Genomic DNA, 17,699 nt, shown 5'->3' with positions numbered 1-17,699 from the left:
TGGTAGCAGAGCAGGGGCTGCTGCAGGGCTCTGCGGTGGCCGTGGTGGGGGCTCTGTGCCACCCGCAGCCCATCTCATGCTGCACGACCTTCATTTAATCTGGTTAATGCTCTGCAATCAGGCGGTATCAAACCTCCCCATCCCCCCGGTAAGAAATGGAAGGGGAAAGTAACTGAAGATTAAACATTAATCTCCCCAGGGTCTAAAGGGACGGGGCGGGCAGGAGGGGATCTGTTGCCTTCGGGCGCCCACTGCACTGCCCAGGGCTGGGGGGCCGGGGACAGGCCCCTCAATGGGTACCCACAGCGCACGGGGGTTGGATCCGCAGAGCATCCCCCTGCCCCATCCCATCCCCGCGGGGTGCTGGGGGTGCCAGCCCTGAAGGAGGCTCCCCCAGAACCAGCTCCGAATCTCTCTTTATTATTTAAATCCATTATGTACAACGACCAAAAATAAAAAAACGCTTTTAAATCCTCTGCGATATGAAAACTACAAGCTCTGTACATGGACTGCAGTGAGTGCGAGTGGAGGAGCGTGGTCTTTGGTGCCTTAGACTTGTGCCCGCGCACGCCACAGAGACACCAGCACCCCCGGCCGCCCCTCCTGCCTCCAACCGGGGGTGGCTCTGGCCGCAACGGGGGCAGAGCTGAGCTCGGGGCCGTCCGGGCTCTGCAAGAACACCTAAGGATGGGGTTAACACATCTACATCACACAGCCTGGGAACGTCTGACTACACGGCCCCGCCGCAGACCCCTTCCCGAGGGGCTGCCGGGCACACACCGACCATGGGGATGGAGCGGGATGTGGACAGGGCTGAGGTCCATGGGAAGAAGGCAGTGCTGGACACCCCCTCCGCTGGGTGCGCTGGAGGGATCCCGGCCGGGCTGCACCGGGTCCCACATCCCACAACGAGAGGGGGGAACTGAAGACCTCACTTTGAGGAAGGAGCACATGGCACAAGGCCCTTGCCGGCTGCACGGGGCCCTGCTCGGCCCCAGAGCACCACTCCAAGCCATGGTTCCTGACCCCGGTAGTGGGAAGCAGCTTGCGCAGCGGGGACGGGAGGGGACACTACTTTAACCAGGACTGGTAACACGGGTGGCCCAAAGCGACACTGCAAGCAGAGCTCAGCGGCTGGGCAGAGCCACAGCTTGAACACACATTGCTGACTACTGGCTCCTGAGGGGTGGGGTGGGTTGGCCATGGGGAACCCATGCTCCTGCCCCCCAAAACAGAGACCAGGGTGACAGGAGGCGGCTCCACAGCCCCACACATCGCCCGGGTGCTGCATCTCCTCCAGACACCCCAGGGCTGCCCCCTTGACGGAGCATGGAGAGGGGCCAGGTCACAGCGCCCGGACCCCTTGATGGAGGCAAGATGCTCCCCCAGGATGGGGACAGGCACCCAGGGGCTGCTCCATGAGAGACCCATCTGCCCCCAGCTCTGCTGCCTGGCACTCGTCACCCCAGGGGGACCCTGCCCGGGACCCCCAGGTCTGGGCACTGTTTCCAGGGCCTCAGGGAGGGGGACCTGGCTCCTGCCATGGGCTCGGGACCCCTCACTCTGCCCCCCAGCACTGGGGCCTCTCCTTCCTCTCCCCAAAGCCAAGGTGCTGGCAGAGCTGTCTGGGGCCCGAGGTGGGTCTGTGGCAGCCCCTGCTGTGACAGGACAAGCTGGAGGAGCCCTCAGCACTGGCCTGGCCCCAAGGGGGGCAGTGGGGAGCAAGGGCAGAGCACGATGGGGCACAGACCCCACAGCTCCCCAGGAGTCGGGCGAGCGCTCTCACCCGTCCTGCTGCCTCCAGGGGGAGGGTGGGTGGTGATGGAGCAAGGGGAGAGCCTGGGTGGGACCCATGGGGCAGTCGGCAGAGCCCCTCCTCCCCCAGGGGCTGCCCCACACCCAGAGCAGCCGCTCCACAGCCTCGGTGCTGCCTCTCACCTCTCCCTCCGCCTGTGCCGCCGGTGCCCGGGACTCACATGTTGGACTGGAGTTTGGGCTTCCCCGTTTCCACCTCGGGGCTGAAGGCCACGGAGCCCTTGCGGGAGGGACCTGCCGCTTGCCGGGACGCGGACACCGGGGACTGCGGCGTGGATGCTCCGGCCACGGTGCGGCTGGGTTGAGCCAGCGCTCCTGAAGGCATCTGCTGCGGGTGCTGGGCTGGCACCCCCGGGCACGGCTTAGCCAGGAGCCCGGCGACCGAGGGCGAGGAGCGGCGAGCCAGGCTCCCCGCGGACTTCCTGCCCTGCTGCAGGGAGCTGCCGTCACCTTGCTGGGCCACTCTGTTGGGAAGGGAGGGCTGGGATGCGGAGAGGAGGCGGACGTCGTGGGTGAGCCTCCCCAGCGGCAGGCCCTGGATGCTCCGGTGCTTCACCAGCTGCTGCGGCTGCATCAGCAGCGAGATGTGGGAGCCGCTGGCTCGGGACAGGCTGTAGTGCAGCGTTCTCCCTGGCGGCAGCGCCTGCTCCGAGCTGGGGGACGGAGCCCCGGCCGCCTGCTGCAGCAGCGACGTGGACACCGAGGCCCCGCGGGACCGGGAGAGCTGCGGCTGAGCCCCGGCCGGGGGCTGCTTGGCCGCGGGGTCCCCCTTGGGCGCCGGGCGCCCCCCGGGGCTGGGTCTCTGCCCCGCGGCCTCCAGCGGCTGCACCATGGGCGAGGACGGGGACCCGGCGGCCGGTGTCTGCAGGTGGGACTGCGGCGCCGACGGGGAGCTCATGGAGGAGGGTCGGGAGCCCCCCAGGCTGGGCTGCGAGCGGCGCACGGGCTTGGGGAGCAGCGTGGCCTCGGGGGACAGCGGACTGGCGATGGAGGAGGGCGGCAGGAAGATGTGCGCCTGCAGGCTGTGCTGGTGGGTCAGGGCGATGGCCACGTTGGTGGTGGCGGCCGCCGTCTGCAGCGGGGCGTGCACCAGCGGCTCCCAGATCACCGGCTTGCCGCTGAGCTCCCGGCCCATGGCCATGTGCTGCAGGTCCTGGATGTTGTGCGCCATGTCCTGGTCGTGCTTCACGATCTGCTGGATCATCTCGGTGTTCATGGGCCCCGAGCTGTGCTCGGCTCGTTTGCGGAGCAAGATGGAGTTCTTCTTCCCTGCGGTGGGGGGGAGGCAGCAGCGTCACTGGGAGCAGTGGTGGGGAAGGGATAGTGAAGCCCCTGTGGCCCTGGGGAGGGTTCGGGCTGGAGCAGAGGGAAGCAGGGATGAACCAAGGGAGTCCCAGCTCCAGAGGTTCCAGGTTGGAAGCTGTGGTCCTGCTTGTCCTCTGCAGGTGAGGGGGTGAGGACAAGCAGCTGGGCAATGCCAGTGCAAAGGTGGGAGAAGGGGGTGGGTGACAACCCCCCTGTCATACAGCATTGCCTGGATCTTCCTGAGAGGAGAAAGGGATGCTGGAGGCATCTTCCCTGTGCTCCCCCTCATCCTCATTGCTGGACACCCACGGGGCTGCGGTGCCATCACCTATGGGGCTGGGGTGCCATGGCAAAGGGGTGGCTGTGCTGGGCCCAGGGGCCACTCCTCACCTATGCGGTCCAGCCGGTCCATGGCCACGGTCTCGAAGGCCCTGCGCATCATGGGGTACTCCTCCAGCACCTCGTTGAAGTTATCCACAGACAAGGAATAGAGGCGGCAGTAGGTGTCAGCTCGCACACTGGCCGTGCGCCGGCCCCGGGTCAGCAGGCAGATTTCTGCAGGGACACAGGTTTGGGTGTCGGGAGGATGCATCCATAGAGCCATGGAACGGGTTGAAGGGACCTTAAAGCTTATCCAGCTCCAGGCTCCTGCCATGGACTGGGACACCTTCCACTGGAGCAGCTGCTCCAAGCCCCATCCAACCTGGCCCTTAACACTTCCATTTGTCTCCTTAACCATGTGGGGAACATAAGCGCAGCTGGAATGGGGACAGGACTGCCTGGCACTCCCACAGCCTGCACAGGAACTGTGACACAGGAACAGGGACAGACCCTGGAGCCTGGACAGACACACTGTGTCCTCAAGCCATGGCCATGGCTGCTCTCCCAAACCTGTAGCCTACCAAGTGTCTCAGATGCTCTGCTCTCAACCTTCCTCCTTTCCAGCCAGAGGGGTGGCAATGCCCCCTCTGCCCAAGCCAGACCAAGCTCTGGTCCCTCTGACTCAATCCACTGGACAAGGTACCCCATAGGAACGGCAGTGCTGGAGCTGGGAGCCCCAGAGCCCAGCCTGAGGTGGATGCCCCAGTGCCTGCCCCCCAGCAGCTCTTGCTCCCCTCTGCTCTCCAGGCACCCCAGCCCAGCCTCACCCCCAAAGTAGGAGCCATCAGACAGCTTTGTCTCCTTGTTGCCCTTGGTGAGGATGCTGACCACCCCGTGCTGGATGAAGTACATCTTCTTGCCTACGGTGCCCTCGCGGATGATGAAGTCCCCGGGCTGGAAGACCTCGAAGCGCAGCTTGGTCAGCATGGCTGTCACAAAGTTGGGGTCCGCGTTGGCAAACAGGGGCATGTTGGCCACCAGGTTGCGGCAGTTGAAGTTGATGATCTCCTGTGGGGTTGAGGAGCACGTCACCAACAGGGACACCGCTGAGAGGCCCCGGTGAGCACCCACAGCACCAACAGTGGGTGCCTGCCCCTACCTCTTTGAGCGGCTCGCTCAGCTCCCCCAGGATGTTCTCCTCGTCAAACATCTTGCCCTGGTAGCGGTGCTCGTAGTACTCGTGGATGCGCTGGCGCGTGTCCCCAGGCAGCTTGTGGAAGGACATGTACTGCTCCACTTGCTTGTACTGTGGGGACAGGGCAGAGCCACACCGGGTGAGCCAAGCAGCACCGCGGGGCTGCGATCCAGAACCCCCCCAAAAGCCATGGTAAGGAATCATAGGATCACAGCTCTGGGTTGAAGGGACCTTAAAGCTCCTCCAGCTCCAACCCCTGCCACGGGCAGGGACCCCTTCCACTGGAGCAGCTGCTACCAAGCCCCTGTGTCCAACCTGGCCTTGAGCACTGCCAGGGATGGGGCAGCCACAGCTTCTCTGGCCACCCTGTGCCAGCGCCTCAGCACCCTCACAGGGAACAGCTTCTGCCTTAGATCCAACCTGATGCCCAGGGCAGAGACCAGAACCCCATGCACTCAGGATGCAGAAGGCTCCATGGCAGAGGCCAGGATGGGGCCTCACTATGCTGAGGTGACCCCAACACCATGGATGGAGCATCCCTCTGCAGATGGGCAGCCTGGTGCCCTCCAACACCCCCTGGATGAGCAGCAGAGATGGGGGCAGGAACCTGCAGGGCAGGGATGTGCCTTTCCCCAGTACTCAGGCACCCGGCGCCCATGGCACTGACCTTCTCCTGGTACTGGCGCCGGGATGAGTCCAGGGACTGGATGAGGGCGGTGGCATGGCCGATGAACATGGCATAGCACGTGGCACCCACGATCATGCTCAGCATGGTGAGCCACACGTCGGTCATGCCTTCCGGTGCCTGCTGCCCGTAGCCGATGCAGAGCATGTGGCTCATGGCCTTGAAGAGTGCATGTGAATACTGCTTCCCCCAGGAGTCATTCTGTGGGTGAGGAACAGCAGTGCTGGGGGTGCTGGATGGAGCTGCTGGGCTGAGCCCTCCATCCCCTCCAGCCCCAGCAGCAGCCCCAGTGGGCTGAGACAGGAGGGGGATGCAGAGATCCCCTCCACCCCAGCTCACTGCTGGGATGAGAAGAGGGATGCTGCTCTGAGCACATGGATCCAGGCAGCTCCAGCCTTTGAGTACCAGATGCGTGGCCAAATCCTCCCTTAGGGAATGGCCCCTGCCCGGCGCACTCACCACCATGTGGTTGATGGAGACCCAGCAGTCCTCGGGGAAGTCCTGCAGCATGGGCACCAGGAACTGGAGGCAGCCGTCCCAGTGACACAGCAGCAGCATCATGCCGATGAGGTTGAAGATCCTCACCACGGCGCTGGCCAGGTCGTACGTCATGTGGAAGATCTGCAAGAGGCAGGAGGTGGAGCTACTGAAGACGCTCATCCCACGACAGCTCTGAACCCCAACCAACCATACCCCACAGCCGGGGGGTGCTGTGGTCCCCGCAGGGCTCTCACCTCCTCCCACTGGTGGATGTAGCGGATGAGGCGAGAGAGGCGCAGGAGCCGCAGCAGGCTGAGGATCTTGGTGAAGCGCACGATGCGCAGCGCCCGAGCCGTCTTATAGACATCAGAATCCACCTGCGTCTCCAGGTCAACGATGAGGAAGATGTAATCCACCGGGATGGAGGAGATGAAGTCAACCAGGAACCAGCTCTTCAAGTACTTCATCTTGATGGTGTGCGGATCGAGGATGATCTCCGTGTTGTCCTCCACCACGATGCCTGTCCGGAAGTTCAGCACCAGGTCAGCCAAGAAGAAAGTGTCCGAAAGCACATTGAAAACGATCCAGGGAGGGGTGTTCTCATCCTTGAAGAAGGTGATGCCCACGGGCAGGATGATCAGGTTCCCCACCATCAGCAGCAGCATGATGAGGTCCCAGTAGAACCTGCAGGGATGGATGGAGCACAGGGAGAGGCAGGAGGAGGGGGGTTAGAAGCAGCCCTGAGCTCAACGAGCCCAGTGCAGTGTGGAGAGACAGGCGCTCAGGGCACACACACACGTGCCTGCCCACACACATGACTGCATGGCTGGGACACACGTGTGTGGGGAGGAGCAGCTCTGCACTGGTGGGTCTGTGGGAGCCAACATCACCCAATGTGTGTGAGCTGGGGCCAGTGAGGCTGTTGGGATTGCAGCATGGGGGAGCCAGGCAGCAGCCAAGCAAGGGTAGGGAAGTGCCATCACCATAGGGAAGACAGGAGGAACATGTCTAACCCCAAAGGGGGTACTCATGGGCACTGGGCCTGCAGGACCCCTCAATCCACCTCCTTTCTCTGGGAGTGGACAAGCTCAGAGGCTTTGGAGGCAAAGCCAAGAGACACTGGGCAGCAGTTGATTGGTGTTTGGTTGTGCCATGAAACCCAGAATCCTCATTCACATGCAGATGTGGCTGGGATGGACACACTTTGCTTCACAGGGTCTGCAATGGCTCCTGCAGCAGCTTGGTGGACTCCCAGGCTCCAAGTCTTTATGGGTGCCTGGGAAAGCAAATCCAGCTCCCACCTTTGGGTGCCCTGTTAGCCCCAGCCTCGGGTGTGGGTAAAGACCCCAAGTCTTCAAAGGTGACCTCAAGGCAACTCTTTGATCCAAAGTGGCCTTTGCAATGACGAGAAGCCTGCAGGTGATTCCTCCCTTGTGTCCTCACCAGGCACCACCTTGTGCAAGCAGTGGGGAAGAGAAGGGAGCAGAAGCGATGGCTCCTTCAAGAGGGAGCACCATGGCAGGGAGGGGGCACCACCAATGCGGGGGCTCCCCCAGGACCCAGAGGCCTCGCACACACCGACACCCCCTTGCCCATGGCCAAGATGGGCTGGGGAGGGCAAGAAGATGCTGGTCACGGCAGGAGGGGCCTCCTGCACCCCACACTGTGCCCCAAGCGCTGCTCAGTGAGCAGGGAGCCGCCGGCCCCCACAGCTGCCAGAGCTCTTGATTCAGCCTCAGGCTTAAGCTATTTAGGGCAAGCCCCGTCCTTTGCTCTGTGTCAGGCCGAACACGCAGGGCCCTGATCTCAGTGGCCTTTATGTATCCCTATAATGTGATAAACACGGGCGTAATCCCTCCAGCTGTCTACCTGCCAGCTCGCTCCAGGCTCCCCTGCACAAGCTGCTCCTGCCGAGCGCAGGCTCCCGAATTTGGGGGCAGCTTCCCTGGGAAAAGGGCTCCGAGGGCTGGAGGCCTCCGGTGTGAGGCTCAGGAGCTGGCTACAGGTACTGGGGTGCTCGCTGGGCTGGGGACATCACCCGTGTCACAGCTCGCCGCGGGAGATGACTGCCTGGCGGCTCCATTCCCCGTAGAGAAAGCCCACCCTATATGACTCAACATCCCCGTGACACCCAGTTCCTCCCACATCATCCGTCCCTGAGCCCTCCCCGTGCTCCCGGTGACACCGTGAGCCAGGCCCGGCTCCGTGCTGCCCGTCCTGCCCCCTGCCACCGGCTTCCAGGCTCTGCAGGCAGCTCGTGGGCCCCGTGTCCCCACCGGGGTCACGCAGCTCCTCAGCAGACACAGACAAACAGCGTCGGGAAGCGGGGGCTGCGGGGATGAAGGCTGCGGCCCCTGCCTCCTCCTCCTCCGCCGCGGAGGGGCCTCGGTCGGGCCGGGCTGCCCCCGGCCAACGGCAGCCCCGGAGCCCGGTTGTGGGGGGGACTGAGGCAGGACAAAGTCACCGGTGCCCCCCGAGGGATCAGCCGAGAACGGGGCTGGGGCTGCGAGGCCCCGGGTTGTGGCCGGACCGGCGGCTGCGGTGCGGATCCGCGTCCTCCCGGCCCGGTGCGGCGGAGCCCCCGGTGCCCGTCACTTGTTGCCCTGACGGGGCGGGCGGAGGAGCCGCGCTCAGCACCAGGGACAGCGGCGCCGTGCGGGACCGGGCGCGGGTCCCACCTGAAGTCGCTGTAGGGATGGATGATCCAGGCACCGGCCGACTTCACCCGTTGCCGTTCGATCTCCACGGCCCGGTGGCTGCCGAACATGCGCAGCGAGAACTTGTTCACGGCGGGCTGCAGCATGGCCCCGAGCTGCCGCTGCACGAACGTGCCCGTCGCCGCCGCCGCCGTGGCCGCAGCCTCGCCCTCCGCCACGATCTGCTCCGTCGCCACCGGCGAAGCCGGGGCCGCTCCCGTCGCTTCCCCATCCAACACCGGCGGCTTCTCCCGAGGCTCGGGGCTCCTGCCCGGTGCCGCGTCCATCCCTCCGCCGCCGCCGCCTCACGTTTCCTTCAAACGCCCTTGCTCGGGCGCTCTGCCCGACGCCCCGCCGCACATGCCCGGCCCCGGGCGGGCGGCCGGGTGCGCGTTCACTTCGCCGGTCCCGACCGGTCGTTCACCGCTCACCGGCTCCGTTACCGGTAACCGCAGCTCCAGGGGCCGCCCTCCTGTTGCGCACCCCGGGGAGAGGCAACGGAGCCCCCGTCGTTAACGGGGATGCACCGGAGGCACCGGAGCGGTGACGGCGGCGGCGGTGGCAACGCGGGACCCCGCGGGCGGGGCGGGGCCGGGGTGGGCGGGGCTCCGGGGGACGACGTACGTCGTCCCCCGGAGCCCCGCCCACCCCGGCCCCGCCCCTTCTGACGCAGTTGCGTACGTGCGTACGCGGCCTGGCGGTGGGGACCCGGATCGGCGGCGTCGGGGCGCGGCGGAGCTCGGTGTACTCGGAGCGGGGCCCGGTACTCCCGGGGGCTCCACGGCCGCCATCACGGATTTCCTGTGGGATAAACGCACCGGGCTGGCTGCGAGGACGGTGCGGAGCGGTGCGGGCCCTACCGGGGGTGGGCTTGGCTTGAGGGGGGGGGGGAAGGCCGCGGTGAGGCCTTGCCGTTGCTCCCCATCCGCCGCTTCTACCCCCGGTGCCGGTGTGGGAGCCCCGTTCCGGGCCTCGTCCCGTCCCGGTGCTTCCGCTGTTGGCACTAGGCCGCCGAGGCCCCACCCGGCAGCGGCGGAACGCGGCCGCCATCATCATCATCGTCCCCAAACCGGTTCCGGAGCGGCTTCAGGACGCGCCGGTGCGGGCTCTGCCGGCTCGGGAACGGGGTGCCCGGCCTTGGCCGGCCTCCAGCGCCGCCTTCGTGCGCTGCCGGTAATGAGAGCTTGGCCTCCCGGTGGGGGAGCCGTGAGCGGGCCCCGGCTGTCCGGTCACCACCTCGTCCTTTCGGTAGCCGGGGCTGTAAAAGGGGACGGGGCTGCAGGTGCTGTGTGTGTGTCTTAGGGGGGAAGAGTCGGCATTGGGAGGGCTGTGGACAAACGGAGCTCCAGGCTCTGGCCTGTAGAGGCAGAGCAGGTGGAGGTGGTTGATGGTTTGGAGCTAAATACGTGTGGGGAATGGCTTGGAGCTGGGGATGGGAGCAGGATCCTATGCACCGGGACGCAAGGTGCCGTCCTGCTGAGGGATAGACCCATTCCCTCTTGGCTCTTGCAGCCTATCACGGTGGTAGAGGTTAGGGTTAGGGTCTGCAAGGCTTCGTGAATGCCTTTGCATGTGGACAGGGTGGGTTTGCTCCCTGGATGGGGCAGTGGGAGGCGTGGATGTCTCTGGCTCAGCAGTAAACCAGAGACATCTCTGCAGGAGCTCCCGTACAAAGTCCCTGTGCAGCAGCACTGGGGTGCAAGGACTTTGGGCCAAGCACTTGCTGATCTCCTGAGCTTCCTTTCACCTTCCTTCGGTTTTCCTTGGTGCTGCTCTCTCCTTTTGGGGGAGCACTTTAGTTTAAAGAGAGGAGAAGGTGGAAGCTCTGCAGGCTCAAATGCTGCTCCTGCAGCTGTGGCCAATAGAGATGAGTGTGAAGAGGTGAAAACAACCTGCAAACCAGAGCTGCAGGAAGCACAGCCCATGTGTGTGGCTACATCCTCTCATATGGGGTTCTGGGGTCTCTCAGAAGCTCATCCCCTCCCTGTCAGCTCCCCCCTGCATGCTCAGACACGCTGCTGGTGGCCTCCCCTCTCCTTGCCCTGGCAGCTCCTTGCCTGCGGATGCTCTGTGCTGGTTTCTCTCCCTTGCCATTGCCTCATGCTCCTGTGTGGTCCCTGCAGATGCCTCACTCCCGAAGGTACCGCTCGTCGGAGCGCAGCAGCCGGGGCAGTTACCACGAGCGCTACAGGAGCCGCAAGCACAAGCGGCGGCGGACACGGTCACGGTCCAGCAGCAGCGAGCGGGACCGGCGGCACCGGCGGGAGGACAGCTACCATATGCGCTCCAGGAGGTGAGGCTGCAGGGGCAGGGCAGGGGCCATGACCTGTGGGGCTCCTTCATTGGCAGCTCCATGCCCTGAGCTGGGTTCTCATCCTAATGGAATCCCCCCTTGCTTCCCCTTCCCCAGCTATGATGACCACTCGGCAGACAGGAGGGCCTACGACCGGCGTTACTGTGACAGCTACCGGCGGAACGACTACAGCCGCGAGCGGGGGGAAGCCTACTATGACCCCGAGTACCGTCACTCCTACGAGTACCGGCGCTCCCGGGACCGCGAGGGCAGCTACCGGAGCTGCAAAAGCAGCCGGCGTAAGCACAGGCGGAGGCGGCGCCGCAGCCGGTCCTTTAGTCGCTCCTCATCGGTGAGTATCCTGCTGTGCTGGGCCTGCCCTGTAACCTTTCTCTCCCAGGTGCCGAGCTGGGTAAGTGGAAACCTCACTTTCTAACTGCTCTCTCGGCCTCAGCTTGAGATGTGCATAGAGAAACCTTTGGTGCAGGTGGCAGCTGGTGTCCGCTGTCCTGCTGTGCCTCGGCAGGGGCTGCCCTGTGCCAGCCCGGCCCAGGAGGCTCAGCCCCTCTCATAGTGTTGCCCGCTCAGAGGTGGGAGGAGGACAGGCTGTGCCTTGCGAGGCTGGTGTGTCCCCCCCGAGGTGGTGCAGCAGGCCTCAGCTCCTTTATCCCTGCAGAGCACTGCTTTTGTTTGGTGGTGCTCATTAAGAGCTGTCTAGGAACCCCAGCCAAGCAGTCTTTTGTGTGAGGTCCAGCTGATCCTGGTCCCAGAGAGCTCAGCCTGCCTGCCACAGGCAGCTTGGTCCCTGGTTCTGTGTTCTGTGGCAGGAAGCCTCCCTGTCTCTGAGGGTTAGGTCCTGCAGCAGGGCAGGATCCTTCTGGGTGGGCTCAGCTGATGTGGGCTGTTGTGTGAGGAGCCTTGCAAAGGAGTGAAACTTGTGGACTGATCAATTCAGGTGGAGACAGCAACCGTCACAGGCTCTTCCCAGCAGTGTCCCTGCCTTTCTCTTCTTGTCTGTTCTGCTGTTCACCTTCCACTTCCGTTAGACCCCAGACATGTTCTCTGCTCTGTATGTGGAGCTCTCAGTGTTGTCCGGTCTGTTCTGGCTGTATGTCCAGGGATGGGACTGGGGGCTGGATTCAGGTCCCAGGTGTGCTGGCCGGTTGGTTCTCCCAGGTGTGGGGATACTTAGGTGAAGAACTGAAGGCAGGAATTCTCTCTTCTCTGGCATAAGCCTCTTACGTGCCTCATCCCAGGCTGTCCCTATTCCCTATTGGGCCTCTGCTTCTCTCCTGGAAGCTAGTCCTTCCAGGCTCAGCTTTGTTAGGGGAGGGTGTAGGCAGCAGGGTCACATCTTCCCCGAGGCAGTCACAGTTCTCTCTGGTTTGGATGGATCATTGCTTCTGAAACCTCTGAATTCATCTCTGCCTGAGTGTTGGGGCTGGGGGACGCTGCGGGGGGGCTGCTGGAATGGGATGTGGGGGACAGCCCGGGCCTTTGCTTGTGCAGGACTTGCCAGCACCCACCTTCCGCTGCCTGTCCCCAGCGGCTGCATGGGGCTGCAGGAGCCTCTCCCCGAGGCTCTGCCGCGCTCTCTTGGCGTCACCAGGACCCGAAGGCCAGTGCCGATGCTCTCGGAGCCCCGCTAGGAGCGAGGGCAGCTGCCCCCTTGCTCTGCCCTCCACTAGCCCTGTTGTGACCGTCTCTGCTCTGCACTGGTTCGGGTGGGGCTGTTTGTAGGTTCTTTTTTTTGGTTCTTTTTCCTTTTTTTTTTTCCTTTTGGTTTTCTTTTCCTTATTTTTTTTCCTTTTTGGCTACAACGAAAAGCAAACTGTTTTTTTCTTTTCTGAGCTAGTGTGTTGTATCTTGACATGTTCCCTTGCAATATCCCTATCGTTATATATTCCTCTGTGCCGTATGAATTGGCTGGGAATCTCCTCCTGCAACCCCTCCTCAAACAACCATGTGAATTTCCAAACCAACCAATGCGTGACGCTGGCTGCTGCGCTGGGTTGAAAATGTGATTGGTGAATGATGAATTCCCTGTCTGCCTGGGCCAGCAGCGGAGTCGACAGAGCAGCAGAAGGGCCAAGAGTGTGGAGGACGACGACGAGGGGCATCTGATCTATCGCGTCGGCGACTGGCTACAAGAAAGATGTACAGCCAAATCGTAACATAATTTAGCTCTCTAGTTAAGCTCCCATCGCAGTCGCAGATCTGTCTTATCTTTCTGTTTCATTTTATTTCCATTGTTTATTAAAGAGAAACCCTCTCCTTTTTCCTTCCCCTTTTGTTAAAGCTACGTTTATATTTCGTATTGTTCCTGAAGTGCCAGGGAATTAGGGCTGTTGCCTTGTGCAGCCGGTGTCAGCCTTCCGCTGCTCCGGCCTCTCAAGCTGTGTGCAGGTTAGGTGTTGCAATGCATTCTCCTCTGCCTTGTGTATGCGCTGCATCCAGGTCGCGCTCACTCTCTCATCTGCTTTCCTCTCCTTCTCTCCCTCCCAGATGAGATTATTAGCACCTTAGGAGAAGGCACGTTCGGCAGGGTGGTGCAGTGCATCGATCACCGCAGGTACGTGGGCAGGGATGTGGTGCTGAGGGGTAAAGAGAGACCGTAGCTGGCAATGGAGCCTTTCATGCTCAATGTGGCAGCCTGGGGGTGAAATGAGCCTCTTTGTTCCAGGATTCCTCAGCCCATCCCTGGGCACTCAACCTCTCGGGTTGCCCATGTGTTGGAGAAGGGTCAGGGGGAGCTTCTGGGGGGTGCTTGTAAGGAGGGGAAAGGCCCTGCTTTGGTGGATGGAGCAGCTTCCAGTGTCTGAAGGGGGCTACAAGGATGCTGGGGGGGAACCTTCATCAGGGACTGGAGAGACAGGACCAGGGGTGATGGGTTCAAACTGAAAGAGGGGAGGTTTAGGTTCAATATTAGGAAGGAGTTCTTTACTGTGAGGGTTACGAGGTGCTGACAGGTTGCCCAGAGAAGTGTTCAAGGCCAGGTTGAACAGTGACTTGGGCAACACAGTCTAGTATGAAGTGTCCCTGCCCATGGCAGGGGGTTGGAACTGGATGAGCTTCAGTTCCTTTCCAACCCAAACCATTCTATGACAGCCCTTAATAAAAGCCACCTCCTGGCTTGGGAAGGGTGGTGGAAGGCAGTGCTGCAGAGGTTGAGGCTCATTCACAAAGCCCTTTTGGCAGGGCCCGGGCTCTCTGGCCCAGCTCAGGGTTGATCTCGAGCTTTATCCCTGTGTCTCCCCCAGGGCTGCTGCCCGTGTTGCTCTCAAAATCATTAAAAATGTAGAGAAGTACAAAGAGGCTGCTCGGCTGGAGATCAACGTGCTGGAGAAGATCAACGAGAAGGATCCCGAGAACACCAAGTGAGTGCTACAATGGAAGGGGAAGCCTCACCTTAGTGCAGTTGCAGGGATGGAGTGCGAGAGGTACTCGATGTTGGGTGACTGCATCTGTGTGTGGCTAAGTTTTGGAGGTATATTGGCTTGCTATGGGATGAGAAGGAAAGGAGGAAGCAGGCACAGGGATAACAGTGGGGTGATTTGTGCAGGTCTGTCTCAAACCTCATGCTTTTGCCCTCAGTCTTTGCGTCAGGATGTTCGACTGGTTTGACTACCACGGCCACATGTGCATCTCCTTCGAGCTGCTGGGGCTCAGCACCTTTGATTTCCTGAAGGACAACAACTACCTGCCTTACCCCATCCACCAAGTGCGGCACATGGCCTACCAGGTGTGCCAGGCTGTGAAATGTAAGTGCTCGTTGTGCTTCTCCACTGCTCCTTGGCTGACCTGGAGAGCTGTGCAGCTCCCAGCAGTGCCAGTTCTGAGCCTAAGCCTTGCACTGCCTCCAGTGGTGAACGCATGCTTGGAATGGCTGCTTGTTTTCCTGATTGTAATGTTTTCCGATGCATGTGGGCTGGCAGGAGCTCAGAGCTCTTCAGCATCCACCCCCTTACGCATTCGGGTGATCAGTGTGATAAATGTGCTGCTGACAAACCATCTTGGCCTGGAGCAGCCTGTTCACACCCCGTTCTAAATGTGGGCTAAACTGGTGCCAGTGTGAGCAGCCTGAATCAGTGATGTTCCCTCTTTGGGTGGGTGTAGCCTCACTTTGCTTCTGCTCCATCACCCGACTCTGTTTGCCCCCTCAGTTCTGCACGACAATAAACTCACCCACACCGACCTCAAGCCGGAGAACATCCTCTTTGTGAATTCCGACTACGAGCTCTCCTATAACCTGGAAAAGGTAATGGTGCTTTTGGGCTTCTTCTCTTGGGTTCTGCTGTCCATGGCCTTAGCAGCAGGAAGGAGGAGTCAGAACGTGGAGCCAGGAGACATGGGGTTCACCAGCTACGTTCATGCTCATGTTCAGGGCCTGTATCTTGCACGAGCTGCCTGTGTGGCCTTTGAAGGTGCCATAGGGACCACAGGCTTAGCTGGCTGATGGTGGGAGCTTGTTTGGGGCTGTGCTAGCCTAGTGTAGCCTCTGAAGCCTTCCCCTGCCCTCTGGTGAAGCCTTAGCTGTGTAAGGAAGGGGCTGAGTGTATGTCCTGAAGCTCCTGAGTAACTGATGCTCTTCTCCCCTCTGAAGAAACGGGATGAGAGGAGCGTGAAGAACACGGCCATCCGAGTGGTGGACTTTGGCAGTGCCACGTTTGACCATGAGCATCACAGCACCATTGTGTCTACCAGGCACTACCGAGCCCCAGAAGTCATCCTGGGTACGTTCCCTTGGTCTCTCTGCAGAGGCAGACGTTTCCCCTGGGGCACTGGGTGCTGCCTGCTGGATTAAGAGGCATTTTTCCTCCACATCTTTCAGCAGCTGTCCTGGGTTTACCCTGGGAGATGACAAACACTATATTTAACATGCTCTACAGTGCTATTTGTTTTTGGGGGGGGGGGGGGCGTGGACAGCAGCTCCTAAGTTGGTGTCTTGGCATTGCCACCAGCTGGGCAGTGTATTGCCACCAGTGTATCAGGAGCCTGGCAGGAATGGGAATTGTTTTTCCAGTTGTTTGTTTCTAAAAGGGAGAGGGATTTGGAATCTTAGGCCATAACTGGATCTTTTCTTTAAAACACATTGTTTTCCAGAGCTTGGCTGGAGCCAGCCCTGTGATGTGTGGAGCATTGGCTGCATCATCTTTGAGTATTATGTGGGTTTCACCCTGTTTCAGGTGAGAACTCTATGCTGTATGGCTACCTCACAACTGGTGAAAGAGGATGCTGGCTGCTCCCCAGTACAGCCAGGAGCCTCTGGGAATCATGGGCTTCCCTCCATCACTGCAGTCTTGTAGAGACAACCAAGGTGTTGCCCAGCAAGGGGTTCTGAGCAGGGGAGTACCCAGGGCTGGAGCTGGAACAATTGGAATCTGTTCCATGCCTTCCCTTTATGTTTGTCCCCCTCAGACACATGACAACCGGGAGCACCTGGCCATGATGGAGAGGATCTTGGGGCCAATTCCATCTCGGATGATCCGGAAGACGAGGTAGGCAAGGCTACTTGGGTACCATGGGCTTGCTCCTGCTTCAGGGTAGCGCTTCTCTGAGGGGCTGAGCTTTGAAGCTGCCTGCTGAGCCTGTTGCTGCAAGGCAGCAATGGGGGGTAACCTGTTCCCATCTCTTCCTCTGGCAGGAAACAGAAGTATTTCTACCATGGCCGCCTGGACTGGGATGAGAACACCTCTGCTGGCCGCTACGTGAGGGAGAACTGCAAACCACTGCGGGTAAGGAGGGGCAGGAGTCCTGCTTGCTGCAGCCTCTTCTCATTGCAGAGTCTTTTAGTGCCTGCCTCAGTTGGGAAGGTTTTCCTGGGGGCAAGGCTGGGCCACCAAGAGAGTCAGACCAGTGTGTCCCTGAAGGAGCATTGGCTATGCCAGCCATAAATGAGGAAGGCTGCAGCAGCCTGAGTGTAATCTGAGGTGGAGGAGGAGGGCATGGAGACCTTGGGAAGTGCATGGTGAGGGGGAACTTGGCAGTTCCATGCTTGGGAAAGCGTAGAGCTCAGCTCTGGGATTAGTGATGGTCTGAACAAAGCAAACCTTCCCCATCTTGGCCATTCAGCCCAGGGAAGGCCCTGGAACGGGCCACATGCAGCATCCTCAGCACTAACCTTCCCCTTCCATCTCCCAGCGATACCTGACCTCAGAGGCCGAGGACCATCACCGCCTTTTTGACCTCATCGAGAGCATGCTGGAGTACGAGCCCTCCAAGCGCCTCACCCTGGCCGAAGCCCTCAAGCACCCCTTCTTTGACATGTTGGAGATGGAGCCCAGCACAAAACTGTGGGACTCGAGCAGGGACATCAGCCGGTGACGGCCCAGGCGCCAGCCTGCGCTCACATTCTAGCCCCCGTGGAGGCCTGTGTCATTTCTATTCAGACTTTTGGTGCTTTTGGTTTGGTTTTTTTTTATACATGAGTAAAACTCCCCTGGACAAGTTTGTAAAGCTGTTAATATGTGAGATACTGTAAATAGCCCATATTCTATAGCGGCCTCTGAGCACCACGGGCCCAACCTCCTACTGTTGCTGCTGCCGTTATCATGAGGTGAGGGGGCCTGTATGTCCATATGTAAATACCTCTGTTCACGTGTTGCTCTGTCTCCTCCTGCCCTCCTCGGTGTACATACTCCAGGGCTCGCTGTAGCTTCTCTGTTTCCTTGTAAGTTATGAACTGGTGGGACTGCATGGGAATTATTTTTTGGATCAATGTCATAGCCCATCCCCACACCAGAGTTTTATAAGGATTTTGTACAGTCTTTGTGGAGAAATAAATATGAAGTGAATAAAGCCCCAGCTCTGGGTCTGAGCCAGCAGCAGCCGCTCCTGGTGATAGCTGTGGGGAAAGGGATGCCAAGCACCCACCTCGGTGTCTGTGTCTGGCTCTTACCAGTGCTGCCG

General features: G+C 60.8%; 2 protein-coding genes across 3 annotated transcripts; one reads left to right on the top strand and one right to left on the bottom strand.

Moving 5' to 3' along the window:
- Positions 1-404: 404 nt before the first annotated feature.
- Positions 405-9,060, bottom strand: HCN3 (hyperpolarization activated cyclic nucleotide gated potassium channel 3). The gene is made up of 8 exons (XM_034071342.1): positions 8,480-9,060; positions 6,056-6,485; positions 5,781-5,942; positions 5,304-5,522; positions 4,601-4,747; positions 4,269-4,509; positions 3,511-3,675; positions 405-3,084 (listed from the first exon to the last, which is right to left on the bottom strand). The coding sequence occupies exons 1-8, from the start codon at positions 8,782-8,784 to the stop codon at positions 1,973-1,975; spliced, it is 2,781 nt and encodes a 926-aa protein (XP_033927233.1). The 5' UTR covers positions 8,785-9,060; the 3' UTR covers positions 405-1,972.
- Positions 9,061-9,176: 116 nt separating this feature from the next.
- Positions 9,177-17,584, top strand: CLK2 (CDC like kinase 2). Of its 2 annotated transcripts, none has more exons than XM_013129707.3 (13): positions 9,177-9,334; positions 10,621-10,790; positions 10,908-11,142; positions 12,854-12,947; positions 13,296-13,362; positions 14,051-14,167; positions 14,385-14,551; positions 14,954-15,048; positions 15,394-15,523; positions 15,894-15,976; positions 16,209-16,288; positions 16,435-16,525; positions 16,932-17,584. In XM_013129707.3, the coding sequence occupies exons 2-13, from the start codon at positions 10,621-10,623 to the stop codon at positions 17,112-17,114; spliced, it is 1,512 nt and encodes a 503-aa protein (XP_012985161.2). In that variant the 5' UTR covers positions 9,177-9,334; the 3' UTR covers positions 17,115-17,584. The 2 variants fall into 2 exon arrangements, with proteins under 2 accessions (XP_012985161.2, XP_012985157.1); XM_013129703.3 differs by having other exon boundaries at positions 12,851-12,947.
- The last annotated feature ends 115 nt before the right edge of the window (positions 17,585-17,699 follow it).

Source organism: Melopsittacus undulatus, chromosome 20, assembly GCF_012275295.1.
Source record: "Melopsittacus undulatus isolate bMelUnd1 chromosome 20, bMelUnd1.mat.Z, whole genome shotgun sequence".
Classification (NCBI taxonomy): Eukaryota; Metazoa; Chordata; class Aves; order Psittaciformes; family Psittaculidae; genus Melopsittacus; species Melopsittacus undulatus.
The sequence above is the reverse complement of the archived record's forward strand: the minus strand, read 5'-3'. Positions and strand labels throughout refer to the sequence as shown.

Coding starts and splice junctions, on each gene's coding strand:
- CLK2 (XM_013129703.3), top strand. CDS start 10,621: ATGCCTCACTCCCGAAGGTACCGCTCGTCGGAGCGCAGCAGCCGGGGC. Junction 15,049..15,393: donor TCTCCTATAACCTGGAAAAG/GTAATGGTGCTT, acceptor TCCCCTCTGAAG/AAACGGGATGAGAGGAGCGT. Junction 15,977..16,208: donor TGGGTTTCACCCTGTTTCAG/GTGAGAACTCTA, acceptor TGTCCCCCTCAG/ACACATGACAACCGGGAGCA.
- HCN3 (XM_034071342.1), bottom strand. CDS start 8,784: ATGGACGCGGCACCGGGCAGGAGCCCCGAGCCTCGGGAGAAGCCGCCG. Junction 4,748..5,303: donor GGCGCCAGTACCAGGAGAAG/GTCAGTGCCATG, acceptor CTGTCCCCACAG/TACAAGCAAGTGGAGCAGTA. Junction 3,085..3,510: donor GGACCGGCTGGACCGCATAG/GTGAGGAGTGGC, acceptor CCCCCACCGCAG/GGAAGAAGAACTCCATCTTG.